Source organism: Hemicordylus capensis, chromosome 5 (genome assembly GCF_027244095.1).
Source record: "Hemicordylus capensis ecotype Gifberg chromosome 5, rHemCap1.1.pri, whole genome shotgun sequence".
NCBI lineage: Eukaryota > Metazoa > Chordata > Lepidosauria > Squamata > Cordylidae > Hemicordylus > Hemicordylus capensis.
The window spans coordinates 63,441,978-63,464,340 of NC_069661.1; the positions used below are offsets into that span (position 1 = coordinate 63,441,978).

The following is a 22,363-nucleotide window of genomic DNA, read 5'->3' on the forward strand; positions in this document are numbered from 1 at the left end:
CATTTTTATTGGTCCTAATATCTGTATTATTAGATTGTGGCTTCTGAATTTTCTCTAATGGATCAACAGTGTGTCCTGCATTCAATCTATAGTACATCTTGCACAAAATGTTCATTTATTGTCCTTTAAATTAGGTTATGACATTTCAAACATTTTTCTTTCTGAAAAGTGTTTCAGTAATTCACTATGATTCATGCTTTAGGATTCTTCTATATTTCTAAAAATCTTGTATGCCTGTGTGTGTGTGCATATGCGCAATGCACATATGTGTCGGGAGGTGGACTGGGAGACATCAGAGAAGAAGCAAGTTGCAGAGACCAGCAGATATTTGTGCATTCCTTACCCCAAAGTCAGATCCCCAAACTGCATTTTCCCATGAAAAACCTGCTAGAAGGTACAATCTACATCTACAATAGACTGGTATTATTCCATTCCTTTTACAACTCCTGTTCATGTAGGAGGCACTAGGAATAGATGAAAACAACAGCAACATGGGAGGCTAGTAGGAAAAGCATCAGAAAAAGGATATATATTTTATAAGGAGCCGCAAAGGATATCCGAGGATATATATTTACCATGAGTTAAATAATAATAATAAGATTTTGAGTTGAAACGGAAAACAAGGACAGTTAGCATATCCTTCTCAAACATTTTTGGATGATTTTTTGATCCCCTGAATTATATGACATACCAGTATCAGTAGAGTACACTCGAAAACTTTTGTCCCAAAAACCACAAACCAGGATGTGGCGATTATCAGATGTAATGACAAAACACTGGGAATGGACCTGAATGCTTTGGTCTAGAAGGTCAGTGATTTGCCTCCTGTGCATACCCGTATTGCTGGCTACAAAGACAAAAAAGACAAAAAAAGAAAATCATCATTATAGCATAGAACCAAATTGAGAGGTTTTTAAAAATCAAATTGATGTACAGACACTTTAAATCAATGGATGTATGCTGCTGTTTTGTTTTGTTTTTTGAATAGCCAACCTCTTTTCTTGCCCTTTGCCCACAATGTCTTGCTATAATACCTCACGTTTTGTCAAGAATAAAATTGTATAAAGCCCTGCCTATAACACAGTCAATATCCCTTGTGGTATTTTCAAATTATTTGATAACATATGCCTTTCCAGAAGGAAAAAAAAATCAGGAGAGTATAACTCCAGCAGACACATATTAATAAGATTAGCAACCTTAATATATCACAAGTTATAATCAGAGGTATTTGTTGTCAACAAGAGAAGCATAATATCAGTGGTATCAGACTGTATGCAGAAATCTGTATTCCTTTCATCTGGGAAGGCATCATAGTAACATTCTGCACCACAGCAAAGTATTCATGAAAATGCTCTCAGATAAGCAAACACCAAGGTATTGTGCCAGCGTTACATGGTTAAAAGTAGTTTTCCTTGAGAGTAGGTGTAATGGTATACAGTATCCTTTAAAACAAATTTTTAAAAAGTGTTTGCCAATGAAGCCTGAATATGTCTTTTTAATGTTCACTCTCATTTTGAATATGGAGTTACATCAAAGGAAGAGCACCTCAAACAGGTACATATAAAGGCAGGCTTCTGAAAACCAGTATAAATATGTGAAAAGACTAATGTTGTTGACTGAATTTCCAGCTACAGAATTGCTTGGGGAAATCATTAAGAGTCTACATCCCAGAGTCACACCCCGGAGTCTAAATTCAAGATTCAGATCCCACTGACACTTAAGATACACTTTGTATCAGGATACCTGACTTCCATTATACAATCATGGTAGAATGCTGTTTTGTGTATACTCATACTATTAGTAGTTAATAACTCAAAGGGACTACTGAGTCAATAAGAATTGTTTTGCTAAGCTAGAACTATCAAGTCTAACACTTTATCTTCAGAGCTCAGGCCAGCTAGTTGTCCCAGACAACTCACATGCAAAGCACTCAGTTGCTTCTCAGATAATCAGATGTATAGTACCTTTTGAACATGGAGGGTTCTTCCTTCGCTTTAATGGCTATTAGCCATGCCTTTCATTAATTACCTTTCATGAATGTATCTAATCCTTTTTAAACTTCATTCATTTTATATATTTGTATACTGCTTTGTATATTCATCCAGAGTTAGTTGCATGCAACATAACTTTCAGTGTTACTAGTTCAGGACATGGAAACACCCCTGGTTTTTAGAAGTGAGCTCTGTACACATTCAGAAAATCAAAGACCCCACAAAGGACTACTTTGAAAAACTGAGATTATGTTTGAAAAGAAATCTGGCATTTTTGTGCTGTTGTAAAGTTATGTGAGAGAAAAGTACATTCTACATTGAAAACCGGCTGAAAACATATTTTTCAAATCTGTGAAATTTGCAGGCCAATTTGAATTATAATGGTTAAAACCACAAATGCCAAAAAATTAAGGGTTTATAAACAGGCCCATCTTTCTTCTTGAAAACAAACAGGCCCATCTTTTGTCATTTAGCAACAAGAATCAAGTATAAGGATTCATATGACTGTGAAACAATCTCCCTGCTTCCCTGACTGAGATCCTGCAATCTACCATACCCTAGAAAAACGAATACTAATATCTCAACACTAAAAATGGCTGAGCAATATATTTCAACTTTGGAGCTGCTCTGCAATTACACATTAATTCCCTCTGCCTGAACAGCAGGCCTGTGAAGAAAGGATTGATCTCCCTTAATGATGAAATTCTGGCACCACAGTTTTATTTTTCACAACGCAGTGCTGTTAAGAACCCCACTGTTATTATGAAAATTTCCCCAGCAAAGGAGCTCCATCGCATTACTGGTGCACCAATTCATCATAACATGCCTCGCTCTTGCTCATCAACAAGTCTGAGTGATGAAAAGACCCAATATTATCCTGACAGTACTTCATGCGCATTCTCAATCACACATTATTACGGCATCCATATTAATTTTCACTGACACACGTCCTAGGCCTGTTCAAATTAGGCAAACCAATGAGGGGGAGTTGATGAAATACCAGCATAGCCACAGCTCATTGCATTCCAATTTGCATGCAAATGGTTTATCAGGAAAATTCCATTCCCAGCAACCAGCAAGTGAAAAACAACCGTAATCTACACTTCAGGGCCACCATACAGAGCTTAATGAATCGCAAAGAGAGAAGGAAGTGACAGACCTATGAGAGGATCGATTTCCACTGGCAGCTGGTATGGCTGGTCCTGTACAGCACCTTGATGAGCTAGAATGCATGAGAGAAGATTTAAAAACTGTGTTATTTTCAGGCATTAAAACCACAGAAAATCCTATAAATCAAACCCTATGTGCCATTGTTTCACTCTAGAAGTTTCTTCCATTTATTGAACACCATCAACAAAAAATCCAGGTGCTTTCAAGGACTGCTTACTACATTTATTTTAGATTATTGCGATTCACAATGTGTGCCATCATCAGAGGCTCCAGCTCTGGGGCCATAAGCTATAGCAGATGCTTGACCTGCAGTCTCTCATGTTGCAACAAAACAAAATTAAGTGGTAAAGAGCACTGAAAACAAAATGTGACAACCATCTGCTGACTGTGGCAAATATTATTTCCCCCTTTTAAAAAGATGCTTTGAACAGCATAACACAAAGGATTTTTACAAAGTTTTTTTTTATTATGTTCAAGACGAAGAGAAAGAAAATTCTAGATCACACAATATTAAACATTCCATCCATCATAAAAAACTTGCATACATGTATAAAAACTTCAAGCAACATTTCTGAACTCCTGTGTGTTATGTAAATGCGTGGACAATTTTGCAACTAAAAGTGGTTTGTTTGTTTTATGCTAACCTTCCTAGAGCATCATATTAAAATAGCAGTGAAAGCTTCTGGAAATGGAAGCTAACTTAATAAAACTCACTCGTGCAATATCTCACATTTCCATATGTACCTTGCAAAGCATATGCTTATTATACACCCGTATTGCTGGAATCATTGCATCGTTTTATGGAATTCAGAAATGCTGTTTCTGTAATACCTGAACATAATGCAAGCTTTTGGCCTGTATGGATATACTGTATTGGGCCGTGAAATGTGAAGCTGACAAGCTAGCAAAATGAAGTGGGCATACAATTTTACTTGCCGGCCTACTGCCTCCTTGCTTTTACATTCGTCCTACTCTAAGTTTTTATTTAGTACCAACAATGTGATACAAAATGTATAAGAAAGTACTGAGAACTGAATGACATGCTCCCTGTCTTGTGGGATTACAATCTGAACAGCAGATATTTAAGAGACGAAGGCCGAGAACAACATTTGATAAAGGAATGAAAAGGCCAAGGGGTAAAGAAGGATTAATGTGTAGCAGGTAGTATAGGATGGGGGACATTGTTTTGCTTCAGGAAAAGCTCTTGATGACAGACGGTCCTAGGGCAGCCAGGAGAAGTGGTGGACAAAGAGGCCTGACAGAAGAAAAGCTTGCATGGATTAGAGGAGGGTTAGAAGGGGAATACAGAGGATCAAACATGCAAAGCCAAATGTCATGATGAACATTAAATTTAGTTTGGCCCCAAGAACTGGCAAGAGCAAACCAAGAGGCAACTTCCCCAGTGTATAAACAACCACATGGTAACGCTAGTTGTCTCTAATATCCTGCTACGTAGCAAACATAATTTTACTACACCCCAGTTTCCCCAGAATTCTAATTGAATCTGCATATGTGGTAAAATTGTACTCACAGCTTACAACGGCATTGCAGACAACCAGCTTACCAAATGATTTATACACCACAGAAAGCTACCAGCTAGTAAATGTTCACAAGTACTCTGATAGAAAGCCTTAGATAAGCAGGAATACAAAGGAGTTTTAAAAAACTGATAGGGAGCAATATAGATATTTTCTCTCTGTATAAGATGGCTACACTATATCTGGAGATAGATAAACTGTTGTATTTATTCCTTTAATTTTAATCATTAGACAAGTTTAAAAAGAGATAGGGAAGCAGGGACAAGCTCTGGTGGACAAGCTCTCTGCTGTTACAGCTGGTAGGCAGCAGGGATTTCAGGCTGCAAACCTGCCTGCAGATTTGATCTGATTTCAGAAATTCCTAAAATTTAAAGTCTTCCCAATTTGCACTCATGGGTTGTAGTAATTTCTTAAATGTATTTATTACAGACGTTCTTCACTATATATAAACCAAGGCTGCCTCAACTCAAATTCCTCAGGTACCAAACCCATCATAAAAATATCCAAAAATAGATATTAAATGCACAGCAATTAAAATCCCTGATAAAACAGTCATCCAGGCTGGAAGAAGGAGAAACCAAGGGGGGGAAATGAAGATACCAGAGAAGAGCTAATACCAGGAGCGCCTTCTCGTTGCCATCTTGACTCCTCCCCCACAACCGAAAACATAATATTTTTTTTGCTGAATGTTCACATTAATAATAATTATTATTATTATTTCTTGTTTACACAGTCAGACAGGTGTTATTGACTGGTTTGTTTTATCCAGACATCGAGTCCTTCCTAAGGACCTGGGATGGCTGAATTTTGTTATCAATGTTGTTGCTGTTATTATAGATATCATCGCAGAATATAGGCTGTTCCCAGTAAAGTTGCTTTTTGTAATTGGCTGATGGTGATTTCGGTGGCCCCTATGGTGTTGAGGTGCTCTTCAAGTTGTTTTGGAATTGCACCTAGGGTGCCAATTACCACTGGGATTATTTTGGTCTTTTTCTGCCACAGCCTTTCAATTTCAATTTGTAGATCTTTGTATTTTGTTATTTTTTTTCTATTTCTTTTTCTTCTATTCTGCTATCCCCTGATATTGCTATGTCAATTATTTTGACTTGTTTTTCTTTCTTCTCGACTACAGTTGTTGATTTGTCTACTTTTGCTCTCATTGCATTTGTTCTTAGTGCCTGTTCTTGTGCAGCCATTATTATTATCATTATTACATTTATATCCCGTTCTTCCTCCAAGGAGCCCAGAGAGGTGTAATACATACTTAAGTTTCTCTTTCACAACAACCCTGTGAAGTAGGTTAGGCTGAGAGAGTAGTGACTGGCCCAGAGTCACCCAGCTAGTTTTATGGCTGAAAGGTATTAAACCCTCTGTTTCTTTCTTCAAGCTGCCATTCTTAAGCCATTGCCAGGTCTTGGTGATGTCTGATTTCCCACTTATATTGTGCAAATATTGACCATGCAATGGCTTCCCCCCCATGTTTCTGCTCGGTTCTTGATTTGTTCTTTCTTGTAGGCCTGCTTTGTTTCATTGCTCTTGAATAGTTTCTCGTTATTGACCATTTGAAATGCATCACTGTCCTTTATATATTCTGCAAGGCCTCTTTTCTCTTCCTCTACTGTTTGATGGACTTGCAGCATTCCTCTTCCACCTGAGCTGTGAGGGAAGTATAGCCTATCTACATCACTGTGGGGGTGCAGAGCATGATTGATGGTCATGATTTTCCTGGTCTTACGATCTAGCATCTCTAGCTCTGCCTGGGTCCAGTCTATTATTCCTGCAGTGTATCTGATAACAGGTATAGCCCAGGTGTTTATGGCTTGTATGGTGTTCCCGCCATTGAGTTTGGACTTGAGGATTTTTCTAACTCTCCTGATGTATTCACTTCCAATTTTTCTTTTAACTTCAGCGTGTGCAATGTTATCCGCCTGGAGAATGCCCAAGTATCTGTAATGTTCTTTCTCTTCCAGGTTCTTGATCTTGCTTCCAATGGGCAGTTCTATTCCTTCTGTTTTTCTTATTTTATCTCTGTTCGTTATTAATGCAGCACACTTGTCTAGTCCAAACTCCATTGCTATATCGCTACTGAATATACGGACAGTGTTTAGCAGTGATTCGATTTCTGACTGGGACTTTCCATACAACTTCAGATCATCCATGTACAGCTGATGATTTATTTGACTTGATGTTTTAGATGTTTGGTATCCGAGGCCTGTTTTGTTTAGTATTTGTGAAAGTGGAGTCATGGTTTATTACAAACAACAGAGGGGATAGTGAGTCCCCTTGGAAACTACCTCTTCTAATGCTAACCTGTCAAAGTGTCTCACCACTGATTGTTAACTGTGTATTCCACATGCTCATTCCTTTTTAAATAAATATCTGAATGTTTTTGCTGACACCAGTTGTTTCTAAACATTTTAATACCAATGTGTGAGGCAATGAGTTGAAGGCTTTCTTGTAGTCAATCCATGCTACACTTAGATTTGTTTTTCTTCTCTTGCAATTTTCTAAAATCATTTTGTCAATCAGCAGCTGGTCTTTTGTGCCTCTGGTGTTCGGGCAATTTCCTTTCTGTTCAACTGGAAGCTGTTTGTTAGTTAATAAGTGTTGCATCACTTCATCTGCTATTATTCCAGTTAATAATTTGAACATGGTTGGCAGGCAGGTTATCGGTCTATAATTACTTGGAACTGCACCTTTTGCTGGGTCTTTCATGATGAGATGAGTTTTCCCAGTTGTTAGCCATTGTTCTATATCACCTCCTTGCAAAATGTGATCGAACTGTTTTGATAGTTGTTTATGAAGGCTTGTTGAGTGTTTAAGCCAAAAGCCATGCAGTTCATCATCGCCTGGAGCAGTCCAATTTTTAATTTTCTTTGCTCTTTGACTTATTAATTCTGGTGTTATTATTAGATCTTGCATTTGTTGGTTACATTTTTTGACCTCTTTCACCCAGCCTGCTTTTTTATTATAATCTCTTGGATTGTCCCATAATTTCCCCCAGAATTGCACTGTTTCTTCTTTATTTGGTGTTTCTAAGTTTCCTGCAGTTTCTCCTTCTATGCTTTGGTAGAAACATTTCTGATTCGACTGGAATTGGAGGTTCTGCCTGTGTTGTGTAATTCTGGCTTCGTATCTGCTAATCTTCTTTGACACTGCTGTTATTTGCTGCTTTATTATTTCCAGGACTTCTCTAACTTCCCTTGAATCTAGGTGGTATTTTTGGATCAGATACTGTTTAGTGTTTTCATTCTTCAGCTTCTTGTCTTTCATATCTTTCAATTTATTAGTGTCTATTCTAAGCCTGGCAATTTTATTTTCTAATCTAATCTTCCATTTAGGTGATGTACTACTTTTTTTTTTTTACAGGTCCACTGATCTTATATCTGAGTTCTTGTGTTGTTATTGTTGCTGCACTATACATTATTATTATTATTATTATTATTACTACTACTACTACTACTACTACTAAGGTATTCTGTATAGGTTTGTGTTTTCTTCTATATTTTGAGTAATTTGTAATAATTACAATATTTCCAAATGTCATTCTAATATTGCTAACAGTAATGCCTAAAATATAAAAGATTCTAATTATTTACTAGAATATGTAGCCCAGATTTTAAATATTAATAGGCATTTTAAAGACCATCATATTGGATTGGATCTAAAGGGCATCAAGATCACAGTCACAGCTCCCCACGCTACATCCCATGACTCCAAAGTGTCCCTAACATTCAGGAGCAGGATTCTTGGGAGGCATAAGGGGTGTGTGTACAAACAGAGGTGCACCTAGGTAATTTTGGATCCTGGATCTAAAGGCCTTTGGAGGCCCCCCACTGCAAGTTAAGCATCATTTTTTAACACATAGATTCTGGATGGCACAAACCACACCATCCAGGACAAACTAAAGAGGATTTGGGGGACCCCAGAAGGTGTGGAGACCCTGGACTTCAGCCCCAAAGTCCAGGGGTAAGAGCACCTCTGTGTGCAAAAGTGGAAGTGGGAAAGTCCCCTCCTACAAGTCAAACTCTGCTAACAGTTCTTAAGGATGCAGTCCATCATGGATAAACAAGAAAGCACTGGCTACACACACACACACACACACACACACACACACACACACCCTAAAATGCTCAACAAATGCCTATTTACTGATTATATCTTCAGTTACAAGTAATTCATACTTACCAGGAAGGTTGTGCCATTTATTCACAGCAAACAATCGGTTGGCGGTGACTGTGATAACAGCAGGATTTGCCAAACCAGGCTGGGTATTAGCTGCTACATGTGTTACACGGGAATTGGATGGAAATTTTAGGACCATGATGACATCCTGCTGAGCTTGGTCTGTGAACATCAATGGACTCTGCAGGAGGAGATACTGTTGAGTGGGCACAACAAGACCCCAACCACATGGAAAAGAAAAGGCAAAGGAGATAGGAAAGAAAGGACAGGACAAGAGAAGGAAAACCCAATTAAAACAAGCAGGAACCAATAGCAGCTGCAAATGAACACCAACGCAGTAATTTTTGACAGGCCCATGGAAACCATCATTTTAGTGAGCACCATGATGTTTGCTCTTAATTGCATACAGAATAAAAGATATGTAGCAGGCCACCACCAGCCCCATTAAAAAGTTTCCAGTTGCCTGTGTCTTGCAAATGGTTTAGCTTTCACATCACCAGAATTAGTGCGGCAAGAAAAAGTAAACCTTAATAAATAAAGAAATAAAATCAAGCAGGAGGAATTCCCACTTCCCAGAGAACCTTAAAAGCTACACTTAAATTCAAAGAAGAACAGTCCTCCTTAGCAAATCAGAGAGTGAATAAAGACACACATGCAAAATTAAATATGCAATATATGTACACTATGTATGTCTACCTCCATTATGCAATTTACAACCATCAATACGGAATCATTTCTATGCTCTCAAACAAAATAAAATGTAGTCATAAAATAGGTCAAACATATATTTTTAAACAACATCCCATCAAACTGCAAATACAATACCTGCAAGTCTTTAAAGTAAAGGTGAACTTAAATATAATTCTTATGTCTGCCTTTCTAAATTTGTTTTCAGCATCTGACATGTTTCCCAAAATAATACAGGTGGTTCTGAGCTGCCTGTGCTGCTGTAAGCTCCTAAGGAACCACCAGCAACAGTCCTGCATTTTTGCAAATACTTGAAGTGCCCACATTTCAGGAGCACTACTTAGATTTGAAACCATCAGAAGCCCCTATTTGGACTTTTTTCTAAAGAGGCTGTAGGGATCTACAAGCCTCTTAGAGCATGCCAGAAGTCCTGCCTCCAGTTCATCATTCACTCACCCAGAGCCGTTCACAGTTACAGCAACGTTTGTCTCAAGAGGCGGATGCTGTAATTGGCTGCCTGAGCCAGCCAATCATGAAAGTACCCACTCTAATGCTCACAGCATTTTTAGATGAGCACTGCTGTAAATGTGAGCAGCGGTGGGTGCGAGTGAGCGATGCACTGGAGGTGGGATTTCTGACACACTCTGAGATACTTTTACTCACATACAGCCTCTTTAGAAATAACATCTGAATAGGTCTTAAGTAGTGCTATGCTGCAGAACATGTCAGCCAGTATCTATCTCCTATATAATTATTTCTCTTAGCCAGCATGCATGCCCAGGCTTTTTTGCAGTGGAACTCTTGCGACACCCTGCAAGAATTCCCAGCATTATCCGGCCACGGTAATGGAGGCGGCGGCCCAGCCCAGCCTCAGTGAGGAGGAGGTGGCGGTGGCGGTGGCGGTGGCCCAGCTGTGGTGAAGAGGAGGCGGCAGCCTGGTTAGGAGGCGGCTGGGCCACCAGGAAGAGGAGGCAGTGGGTGGCGGTAGAGCCACGCCACTGGGAGCAGAAAGTGGGGGGAGGGCAGGAGAAGGTGGGGGGAGCAGAAGGTGGGGGAGGGCAGAAGAAACGGCTGCAGTGAGGAGGAGGAGGCGGCCCTAGCCTGACCAGGCCACCAGGGTTAGGAGGTGGCTGGGACGCCAGGAAGAGGAGGAGGCAGGTGGCAGTAGAGCCACGCCACCGAGAGCAGCCCAGGAAGGAAAGCGCGGCCGGGGACGGAAACGTGAGAAGACGAGGACAGAAGGTGGGAGGGAGGGCAGGAGAGACTGGGGCAGAAGGTGAGAGGGAGGGCTGGAGAGACTGGGGCAGAAGGTGGGGGAGGGGGGAACCGCCAGCCCCAAAGAGCACACAGATGATCTGTGCGGGTTCAGCTAGTAAATAATTAAAAAGTTTGCATCAAGGCTTCACAGTGGATTGTAAATGATAACACAAAATACAGTACAACAAAACAGCATGGGGTCATAAAACCAGTGGAGTAGAAATATTTGGCAACATACAGACTAATCAGTAATGATTAAGCACCTATGACTTCAATGAAACAAGTTGGTCATGGCTAACTGAAGTCCCAATGGGCTATTAATTGTATGTTTCCCATAATATTTACATCAAGCAACACTGACATGGGAATTATGCAGTTTAAGAGAGATTCCAGGATAACTGATGTTATGGGTGTTTTTTTAAAGTTCAAAAGCCAATGCAATCAAAAATGGATAATGATAAGGAGTTGAAAACTACAAAATTTACACCATAGTTCTGAATGCTTGGGCTGTATACAAAATGTCATTGTGACAAAAGTAGCTCTCATATTTTGCAATGTTTTGCTGATGTAGCTATTGTGCAACTGTTATGTAAATCTTCAGGAATGGGATTTCAGTGAGCTTGGTTTTAATGTATAGTTGGCTGAGTGAAACGGATTATTTATGTGGAATTTTTACTTCATTGCCCCGTTAGACATATTCACAAGTAATACAGAGAAAGTATTTCTTAATAATTAATTAGTATGTTTATGGAATTTGAATACACTAGCAATGGCTTTTGCCCATTTATCATCAGCAATATTGCAATACATTCACATATATGTAAATGTGCATATAAGGGTGCACATTTAACATATTTTTATATAGAACTAATAAAAAAATTAAGTACATTTGCATTTTTATTATCACTCCTTTTTAAAAAGTTATTAAGAGTACTTAGAAAAACATATTGCACTATGAATTCCTGTTTACAGTCTTTGTATAAAGGTGTAAATAAAAACAACTAATAAGCTACCCAGACACCCTTTTGAGCAAGTGGCTAAAAGCCAATCAATATTATGAGTTAATCCTCCCTGGATGCTCATTCAATTAAAGGTGTCAGTAATGCCTCATCTGATGTGGCCTCAATTAAATCCAGCTATCTGATGGTGTGAAAACACAAGGGGATACAGCAACAGCAGCCAAACCAGACAAATAGGCAGCCTTCATGTGACTGCTAATTACTACACCTGGTGCATATTATAGCTTGTGCACTTAACACAGCTCATGGTGCCTTTAATTTCTTCTCTGCACATATCCCAGAAAAAACACATTGAAACTTTTAGTGATTAACCCAATCATTACGGCGGTAAAATGTTTCATTTTGTGATGGGAAAAGCCAACATACTAATGCTTCTGGGGGTAAAGGCATATTGTCTACTAAAATACTGCATCACCATTCAAATTCTATCATTCACAAACATTTATCATCTGGTACTGAAGTTTCTTATAGTTTGATAACAACAGTTTGAGAGGTTAAAAGGTGAACTTCAACACAGGACAGATCTGCACAGTGATGTTTTTAAAGGCATTTACAGACACAAGGATCACTTGAACATCTGCCTACCTGAAACAGATGTAAGTACAGAAACAAAATCCCTCCCTCGCTCCCACAAGAGCAATCTGTATAGTCTGGATATAACTTCAGCCTTAGCCCTCTCTCTCTCTCTCTCTCTCTCTCTCTCTCTCTCTTTATTTATGGAGTTTGGAAACCAATCCTTACATCAACTTCCAGATTGCCGTATCACATTTTCATGTTACATATTGCATGTGCCTTCATATAAGTTATGCATTATCATGTGAACAACCTTGAATTCAAGCAATGAATAAGATACCCAGCAGCAACAAGGATTCAGTTTTGATCATCTATCTTGAGGTGTTTGGTTCCTTTTCTTACTACCAAAACTACAAAAAACTACTGTCTTCTCTACTTAAACCATTGCCATTGGTTTTGCCATTGTCATCATTTTTCTATGCACACATTCATGGTCTTTTAGATATACTATTTGGCAAAGAACAGCATACCACATTATTCTTTACTAACACACATTACTACTTGCAGGGAACCATAGATATTGAAGAATCGATTTGCAAATATGTCCCTTTCCACATAGGGTGTGCACAAAGATACTTTGAATTTTACAAGATCCTCACACTGGGTACATGCTACATCAAAGGAAGACAATGGCAAAACTCCCATTGACAATAAATGACCTGAATTGGGCTCAATATCTCTGAAAACTGAAGATTAGGAAAGAAAAAATAATAAACTTTGCCCAAGAGATTAACATATTTATGTCCTAAAACCTGAATGACATTTGAGAGAAATCTATTAGATAGAGGACATTTTTTTAAAACAGAAAAATATTAAATGAGGCAATCCATGGAATTCCCACAGATTCTAATGGATCAGGAATGTCAGAATTCAGAGATTTTTTAGAATGTAATTTCATTCTGAATATGAAAGTTCTGTACTTTCATATCTGCTCATTTAAGTTCATGGGGAGGGGGGAATCATTTAAAATAAATGGTACTAGGAGAGAAATATGTATGTGTGAATAGAATACTTGGTTCACAAAGAATTAACCTGGCACTCCACTTACCACCTGCATGGCAGAGCTTCTTGGAGGATGTGGCTCTATGAGCAGTTGGGAAGGAGTCTGTCCAAAGCTTCGGATTTGAGCTTCAACAGCCTGGAAAAGACATAGGCAGGTTTGCATGTTAAGAGGTGCTAATTACAGGCAATAGAACCATAACTGTCACCTGAAAATGTCATTCCACACTTCTGGTTTTTTTCATCTCGAAAATCAACCCCGTGTGTTCACAGTGGGGCTAAGTGCTTGGCACTAGTATTAAGCATGAGGTAATCTTTTTAGTACTATAGATGCTATTTCCATGAGAAACTGCAAAACTTCATTCTGCTCAGTGATATTAAACAGAAACCAGCTATTACAATCAGAAACTCTCCTCATGGGCTCCATTTTTCTTTGCTTGCACTGGTTTATCCTGCTTGCATTATATGCTAGCAACAAAAGCTAATATTTTACAGGTACTAAGAAAAACTCAAACATCTCATTTAAGTGCCTCAACCTAGGCATTGGGCATTGTCCCAGAGCAGAAAAAATAATGGTAATAAAGAGCTTTAATCAGCATTGCTTGTATAAAAAGGAAAATACATTACTGTAAGAATAGGCTACTGTTAACGGCTATCAATAGCAAAACATTCAAACAGAAGAAAAATAAAGTTTACCACATATTGTGATAAAAATAAGTTCCATTTAAATTGAGAGTGATTTGCAGATTTTCATAAAAGCCAAACAGTGAAAGGAAGTGTCAGGTTGCAAAATACCTTATTAATTAAAATCAGCATTTTGAAATGCAGATATATAGTGTAGTTTGTCCTTTCTTGCCATTATAATATTATCTAAGGCTGCAATTTAATGCATAATTAGGCTGCTTAAATGCCATTGATTTCAATGAGATTTAAGTAGCCTGTTTGGAAGATATCAGCCTAAAACTCCTAGAAAGTGATTCATAGTGAACTGAAAGATCTTGATATATCAAGTTTTCATCCCACAAATATCAGTTCCAGTTAACCATTTCCAGTTCAAAAGCCAAGCCATCCAACTTATATCTGTATCTTTAAAAAGTTTTTACATAATTGCTTTAGAGAAAATTCACATGGTTTTCCACAGAAAGATCTGTACATAACATTATTACTATAAAGGTCTTATTTAATCTAAGGATTTGTTTATATTAGAAAAGGCAAATAAAAACCTACATTGAATAGTTACACTACATCATCATGACAGTTCCAAACCAATGAACACTCCCATGGCAAGTATCTCCAAGTGAACCACAGGGACTTGTGAGAGCAGTGCTAATTTGCATCAGAAGACACATTTGGGACTAAGATCTATAATACTAGTTCCTTTTTATCTATAAAGATATACCTATACCTACATAGAAATTAAGGTTTGGAACTAGGAAACTCTTCAGCCTTCCCAGTACTTCGAGCATTGAGTTCTAGCACAAAACAAGGGCAAAATCCATATTCCAAGGGGGAAAAGGCTGCAACTCAAATGGCAATCTGCATTGCATTCTTTCCCTCCTACTCCTCCTTATAGGGTTGATGCAGGCACACAATTTATTATTTATTTATTTATTTATTTATTTATTTATTTATTTATTTATTAGATTTATATACCACCCTTCCAAAATGGCACAGGGCGGTTCACAGCATGATAAAAACAATTAAAACAAACTAACAATTAAAATCAAACTATTAAAACACAATAAAACCGATAAAACAGCTAAAAGCCCTGAAAATCAGGGCAACAATTTAAAACAGATAATCATCTAAAACCCTGGAAGGCTGCATAATAATAATGCAGTAAGCATGCTGAAACTGAACAAATTTTGTTGTGTGTGTGTATTCTTTTATAAAAGTGTCAGTACCTGGAAGATTGCATGAAAACCCTATATAGGGAGTTAGCTAGCTAGCTAGATCCATCATGGAAAACAGGTATGATCAGATGCACTCTTAGCCCTGGACTTCCAGGCAGAAGTCTAGGGCCTCCACATCCCCTGGGGCCCCCCAAATTCTCTTTAGTCTGCCCTGGGTTGTGTGGTTGCCAGGTGGCCAAGTGTGACTGTGGCCTGCGCTGGGAAGCCAAGAATAACCTCTGCTTTAGAGACAGAGTGAGGAGTGGGGAAACAAATATGTGGGATTAGAATATGTTAAAATGTGCATTGAAATGTTTCTGTTAATGCATATTTGCATACATATATCAGTTTTATATTCTTACATTTTTGTGAGTTCAGTTGCTGTTTGTGCCCTCAAGAACCTGTGTGTTAAAAATACTTTGTGTATCATGTTATGGAAAGAAATGGGGAAATCAACACAGGACTGTTCTTTCTGGCAGCAATCCTCTCTTCTTTACAACCCCCAAGCTGTCTTGTTATCTTTGGTGGCCCTTAAAAAGAAGCATGTATTAGCTTGATTATCTAAAACCTGTGATGGTACTGCTTGGGAGCTAGGTTTGGCCATTACCCTGTTATAAAAGCCTTTTGACCAGTGCAACATTTCCCCGTAACATCAACAAACTGAAATGTAATACCATTAATTGAAACATCCCTCTTTGGAAGTAAAAATTTTCTTTCTTATATTTGCTTTGACTACAATCAATACAAAATTGTATGATCCAATGTTTTAGTTCACGGCTTCTAAACTATTTCAATAAAAAGCCCTCCTCTTTCTGCTAGTTCTCTGCAAGAACAGAATTTTGGTTCTGGTCTTCCATAATTGTTCCAAATGCTGCAAAATGTAGCTATAAAATGAAATAAGCTGTAGGACTCCTTTACAATCCATTGTAACATTTTAAAAGTGTATACTGTATATAACATTTCCCACATGTCAAAACTGAAAAATATTGTTAATGAGTGATAACCAAATGATCAATATTTAGTCACCAGTGCTGATTCTATCTTGGGTCTAATAATAATAATAATTGCAGCTAGTTACTACATATTTGGTTTGGTGTATTTTGCTGTTTTCTCCTCTCCCTTTGGAAATAATAAAGAAGCAGAAGAAACATAGACTTTCCACGGCAGCAATTTAGATTTTTCTTAATGTATAATTCTAGTCTCTGAACCTATTTTATATTCCAGTACTTAGTTACTAGGAAGATAGGTGCAGAAGACCCAGCCTACCTAAGAAAAATACCAAAGCCTACTCCTTAACACCAAGCATGTGTAGAAAGGATGCAGTTGCTTAGTGATGGGAAGGGAGATAAACTCTGCACATGCTCATGGGCACTTTTAAAATTACTTCACTTATTCCAGTGTTGGTAGTAAAAACAGCTAGAAGAGCTGAATCTTGTTGAGTCCTGGCACAAATTAAATCCTGCTCTGTTTTAACTGTGAAAAAAGTTAATTCAATAGTGTGCAATGCCCACCAAATAAGGTTGTAAATTTCTCCAGGAGACGGGTATTAGAGAGTTTGAACATATGGATGCAGTTAAGGCAAAAACAGATGTTTGTTACTTTTCTTTGCAGCACCACTCAGAAATGAAATCAAAATTGCTTCCCCTCCATGTTTATGTCTGAAAGGACTATAAAACGGAATAGGAAGGAGGTAGAGGGGGATGTGAAAGACAAAATGAGAGAAGGAATAGAATAGGGTCTACAATTCATAGTGAAAATAATGAGAGTGATTAAAGCATCTCAAATGTAATTATTGCAAAAATTACATGTCTTGAGATTAAATACAATTCTTAATATTAAAGAAGTTACAGATACATTTATCGATTATCAAAGAACAATCATCATCACATATCTGTATTTTGAATCATCTCACATATATGAAAATAGCCAGCACAGGATTCCGTTGAATCCAAAGCATACTCCAATATCTGTGCAGCACTCAAAGATCAGAAGTACTTTCAGCTTCAAGCTTATGGGTAGCCAAAACTTAAGCAGGAGTAGTTGTTTTTAAAAGTGCTTCTGCCCAGTTAAATATAACTTCTCATTATTATATATTTGAACTTTTGTCCTCAATTTTCTCAGGGTTCAGAACAGACTGCACTACATCATTACAGTGTTTCATCTTCACAAAAATGTCTGTAAAACAGGCTGAGAGGCAGTGTCAAGCCCAAAGCCATCCAGTGAATATTCTGGCTGAGTGGGGACATGAATCTGGATCCTCCATCTCCATTCCAAAAAAAGCTCTCTTCACCACACCACACTAGCACTGATAGACATGTCAACACAGGGTGGGAAGGTGAAATAAAATGAAACCGCATGGTGTCACCAGCCCACACATAAGTGCATGTGCAAAGTATAGGAATAATTTAATGTCTTCTCTTCTTTGTTTCTATACAACACATGTTCAAAATAATGCTTCCTCTTGGTTTTGAAAATAATCAGTGATTGCTAGCTATTCTTTCCCCTTCTCCCAGATATTGCTTAACTGACCCAGAGATCAAAGACTTTGCATTCACAACACATCATGTCTGTCTGACAAGGTTTCTTTCCCTCTTCAAGTGTGAATAAAGTAATGCTTTCAAAATAGTAGGTAAAAACAAAAGGATTCTGATCAGTTTAAAGTGTTCTAATCTAATTCCTTGTGGACTAGACATCACTATGATACACACGTATAGCTGGAAATACTAGTAGGAAAGTTCCACATCAATATATTCTTCCCTTTCTTAAATAATGGCTCCTAAACCTTATCTGAAAAGACTAGGCAAGCCATAACTGAGAAATATCCAGCACATTGGCTCAGAAATATACATGCACTTGATTCTAGTAAAAATATAATAGGATGAAGCTATAAAGAGATTCCCTCATCTTTCACTGAAAAGAACCTGCCACTTCTGTTCATAAAGCAGCAACTGCATTTCTGCTCATATGATATGCTGGAAGACAGCAATTCCACAAGTTGGAGCAGCAGGTTAAGTGACGCTAGGAAGCCTACCTTGAACGAGATGTTTTCATAGCAGCATCAGGCTAGGGCCAGTGGATAAGAATAGTCCACAAAGATTCCATCTCCAATACTAGGTGTCCTAAGCACCTAGTCAAACCGGGACCTCCTGCATGCAAGCATGTAGATATTCTTCCACTGAGCAATGGCCCCATCCCCTAAGGGAAATATCTTACTGCACTCACAAGTAGTTTCCCATCCAAATGCAAACCAAGGTAAACATTCCTTAGCAAAGGAGACAATTCATCCTTGCCACCACAAGACCAGTTCTCCTGCCTGTGCAGGTAGGAGCTCTCATCCTATGCAGGTAGTATAACCTCCTTTTGACATGGTTACCTGCATGAGTCCCAGTGACACTTCACCTCTGTCTCAGTGGCCAGGTCATATTTATTTATTATATGCATATATATCCCATCTTTCTTGACATCTCCCATCTCAAGGCAGCTTAAAAAATAATACGCAATAAAATATGATCCAGAAGTTACTAAAAGGATACATACTATTCATAAACAGTTGACAAAACCAAACATATTAAAAGGGCAGACTAAAAAGATGTTCCGTTCCCACTTAAAAATGGATAGAGGAGGAGCCAGGTTAACCTCTCTGGGGGTTCTACAACTGTACAAGTCACTGAAACCAAGTCAGTTCTTCCCAGCCCAAGTTGCTGGCTTCTGCTATAGGTTTCGTAACTAGCTAACAGTCAAAAGTGGCCTCCATGTAACGCTGGGAACATTTCAGTGTGCTAGATTTAACCTTTAAAGCCATAAAGGTCTTACCTAGGTTAATTAGGAAACACTTTCTCCTGTGCTATACTAAGGAAACGCTTTCTTCGATACTCGCCTTGAGATCCTCAGGAAAGAATCTCCTCTGAATCCCTTCTGAATCTTAAGACCGATGGGGACAAATAGCTGAGCCTTCTCAGTAGGAATGCCCACTCTTTGGAATTTCCTCCTTAGGGAAATCCCCCAGACTAGTTTTCTTCTCACCTTACGGAAATCAGTAAAGTTTTTACCATCTCAAGTGGCACTTGGAGGGTGAGGGGGAAATTGTTTTAATTGGAATTTTTTGAAATCAGGCTGCTAATGTACTCTTCTGCTGCTATGTTGTGTTTTGCAGTTTAACAATAAATATTAATTGTAAGAAATTTCATTGTTATTTTATTATGGGTTTTAAGTTATTTTTATATGGTTTTTGTACTTGTGGTTTGTTAGCCACCCCAAGGGCCATTTGGCAGGATGTTATAATATATTCTGAAAAAAATTAAAACAACAGAAACCCACAGAGCGATGCAGGCATATGAGGAAAGGACCTGGGGGTTATCCTGTTGCATGTTGAGTCAATACACTTTCATATTCATACAAAGAGGCTACTCAGTATTCAGTAGTGGCTGTAAGCACCACTAAGGGGGTAGCGATGAGGGAAGGAAAATACAACTTTAAATGGTGAGAAGATTACCCCTGCCAGTATCTGCAAGGCTCTGTAGGGCAGAGGTGCCTGCCAGGAAGGTTGCCCTGCCTCTGCTGCTCTTTTGGCCTCTGTGCATGCACAGAGTTCATTTGAAGGGTGGCAGGCACAAACCTGTCAAGTGCCACTGCTCCACAGAGCATTCCGGCAGCATGTAAGTTGGCTGCTGTTTAAAGTGGCATTTTCCCACCCTCACTGTCCCCCCGCCCCAGAGTGGTGCTCACTGACTGCTACTGTAGGTAGTTGTGCTATCAATTTTCTAATCTTTAAGTAAAACTCCTCACCCGGAAACACCTCTGTAAATATCTAATAATGATAATGTTACAGTTGAAATCTTGTACCTAAATATGCATTCGCTGGGGTTTTGTTTTTCTTTTAAGGAATTGTGGGTTTTGAAAGAAATGAAGTAAATAAATTGTGTTTTAATAATCACTCATTTTCATCTGAATAAAGTTAGGCAGATGTCAAATGCCCTTGGTGCCATTTGTCCAATTCCTCCTTCAGCCAGACTGCTTTCCCCCCTGCTCCAGCAGTGTAAGAAAAGATCACATGGGCCCAATGTTCCCTCTTATCAAGGATTCCTGGATGTTGTGGACTACAACTCCCAGAATCGCCAGCTGCAATGGCTTTTGCTTGGGGATTCTGGGAGTTGTAGTCAACAACATCTGGGAATCCCTATTAGAGGGAACACTGCTTGGGCCACAATCCCTGACAGTAGATAATCTGATAAAATTAGCAGGGTACATGTAAAGTCTAATAAGTACATAAAGGTTTACCCAAAATGCATTTGCAATAGGACCAGTAGATTCAACAGTGATTTACAGAAGCCTGTCCTTTCAAGTGCCCATCAATCACGATGGCAGGTAGAATTGTCAGAAAATAGAATCTCATTCTTAATTAATTAATTAATGACATGTTATGCAGACTTATGCCAGCATTTCCAATCAGTTTGTGTTGCTATGGTCATCTAACGAAACGTTGGCAGTCCCACACAATAGCACCTTGCACAAATATTTAAACAGCATGTGTGCATTTCAGGAGCACAACTTACTTGGGGTTACTAATGTAAATTGTGCTCCTGAAGTGTGTGCATACTGATTTAAGTACTTGCACATGAGCGCTCTTGTGCAAGATCTCCAATGTTTCCTGAGATGCCTGCAGCCGTGTGGGCCAGTCAGAAACACTGGCATAAGCCTGTGCAACATGTCCACCAATTTATTTATTATTAAAAATATATATTTCTATTGCATTTTAGCAAAAAAAAACAAAAAAACCCAGTTCTCAAAAAGGTTTATATTGAAAGAGGAATAAAATGATGTCTCCTTTGTCTTTCATTTTAATATTGCAGATCAGTCATTCTGGATAAGCTTAGTTTCTTATTGATTTCCTCTGATGCAGTAGATGTTACCAATGTCAAAAAATGAAGATCAGAATAGGCCAAGTGGGCAAATAAACATCCTTCAGAAATACTTATGGTCATATCCTTCACTTCTCAGAAAAAAACCTAACCATAATACATTTTTAATCATGGGTTCACCAGAATTATACCATATTTTAAGAATGAACTTCATGTAAGAAGGGAAATTGTGAATTAAAACATATTTTTGCCCAGCCTAATTATGAGAATGGCTGTTCCATGTAATTACATTGCAGCCAGTGAGTTAAAACAGAAAGTAATTATAGTGCGCAAAAACAAGAATTTACTTCCCCCCTTCAGAGCCTTGCAACTTTTTCTAATCTGAGTCTGTACATTCCAAGCATATTAAGCTGAGGCCTAGTGCAGCTTCAATGCAATCTCCAAATCATGCAAACTGTCCATCTACTACATTGTAATCCCAGCTGCCAATCTGAAATAAACCAGTTAGTCAGAGCAGACACAATTTACAGAAACAAACGTCAGTCAATAATGTTCGGGGGCTCTGCGTTCATGGATAATTTCAAACAGTATCTCAGTCTGGAACACTGATGTGCTCACTGAGAACACCTAAATCTCTGGCTACTGGAAAGAAGCAGATAAAGTGGAGCAAGAAAACACGGGCCTGAAAATACTTCAAAGACACTAAACATAAAGTCTAAATTAAAATAAACAAATAAATATTTAAATATTTATAAAGAAAATGCTAAAAAAAAAAATTCAAAATAAACTTATGGCAAAATGACTGGATGTAATGCATTCATGAGTACAAATACTTTGGAAATGGCATAGTTTTCATTATCAGATTAGGAACCATTACATTTCTTTTTACATGGAATGATAATATCATTCGGTTCTGCCACATTTCATGGCTAAAGGATGTTGCTCCCTCCCTAACCTATCTATGCTCTCATCTTATAGATTTAATATTTAAATCTTCTCTGGTTTTCAAGAATAAAATACTATTACCAAGATCAGTTGATAATCCGACTGGGAAACCAAAGATAGTTGTATTTAAATACAACTTTCCTCCAGTTGTGCACACTTAAATCCTAATAATTTCAATGGGCATTAATCAAGTATGTGTAATGGAACAAGACTGCAGAGAACAGCCATGACTGAGTAGATAGCACAAAC

The 22,363-nt window shown here is 38.3% G+C and overlaps 1 protein-coding gene across 4 annotated transcripts in view; it reads right to left on the minus strand.

The window, feature by feature from the left end:
- Positions 1–22,363, minus strand: part of LRBA (LPS responsive beige-like anchor protein) — a 567,920-nt gene that overhangs the window by 34,904 nt on the left and 510,653 nt on the right. For 3 of the 4 annotated variants that reach the window (XM_053251992.1, XM_053251991.1, XM_053251990.1), the window contains exons 49-52: positions 13,469–13,558; positions 8,888–9,080; positions 3,151–3,213; positions 692–847 (exon numbers count right to left, since the gene is read on the minus strand). In XM_053251992.1, the coding sequence (XP_053107967.1) occupies positions 692–847; positions 3,151–3,213; positions 8,888–9,080; positions 13,469–13,558 (502 nt within the window). The remainder of the gene's footprint in view (positions 1–691; positions 848–3,150; positions 3,214–8,887; positions 9,081–13,468; positions 13,559–22,363) is intronic. The other variant, XM_053251993.1, reaches the window with a different exon arrangement.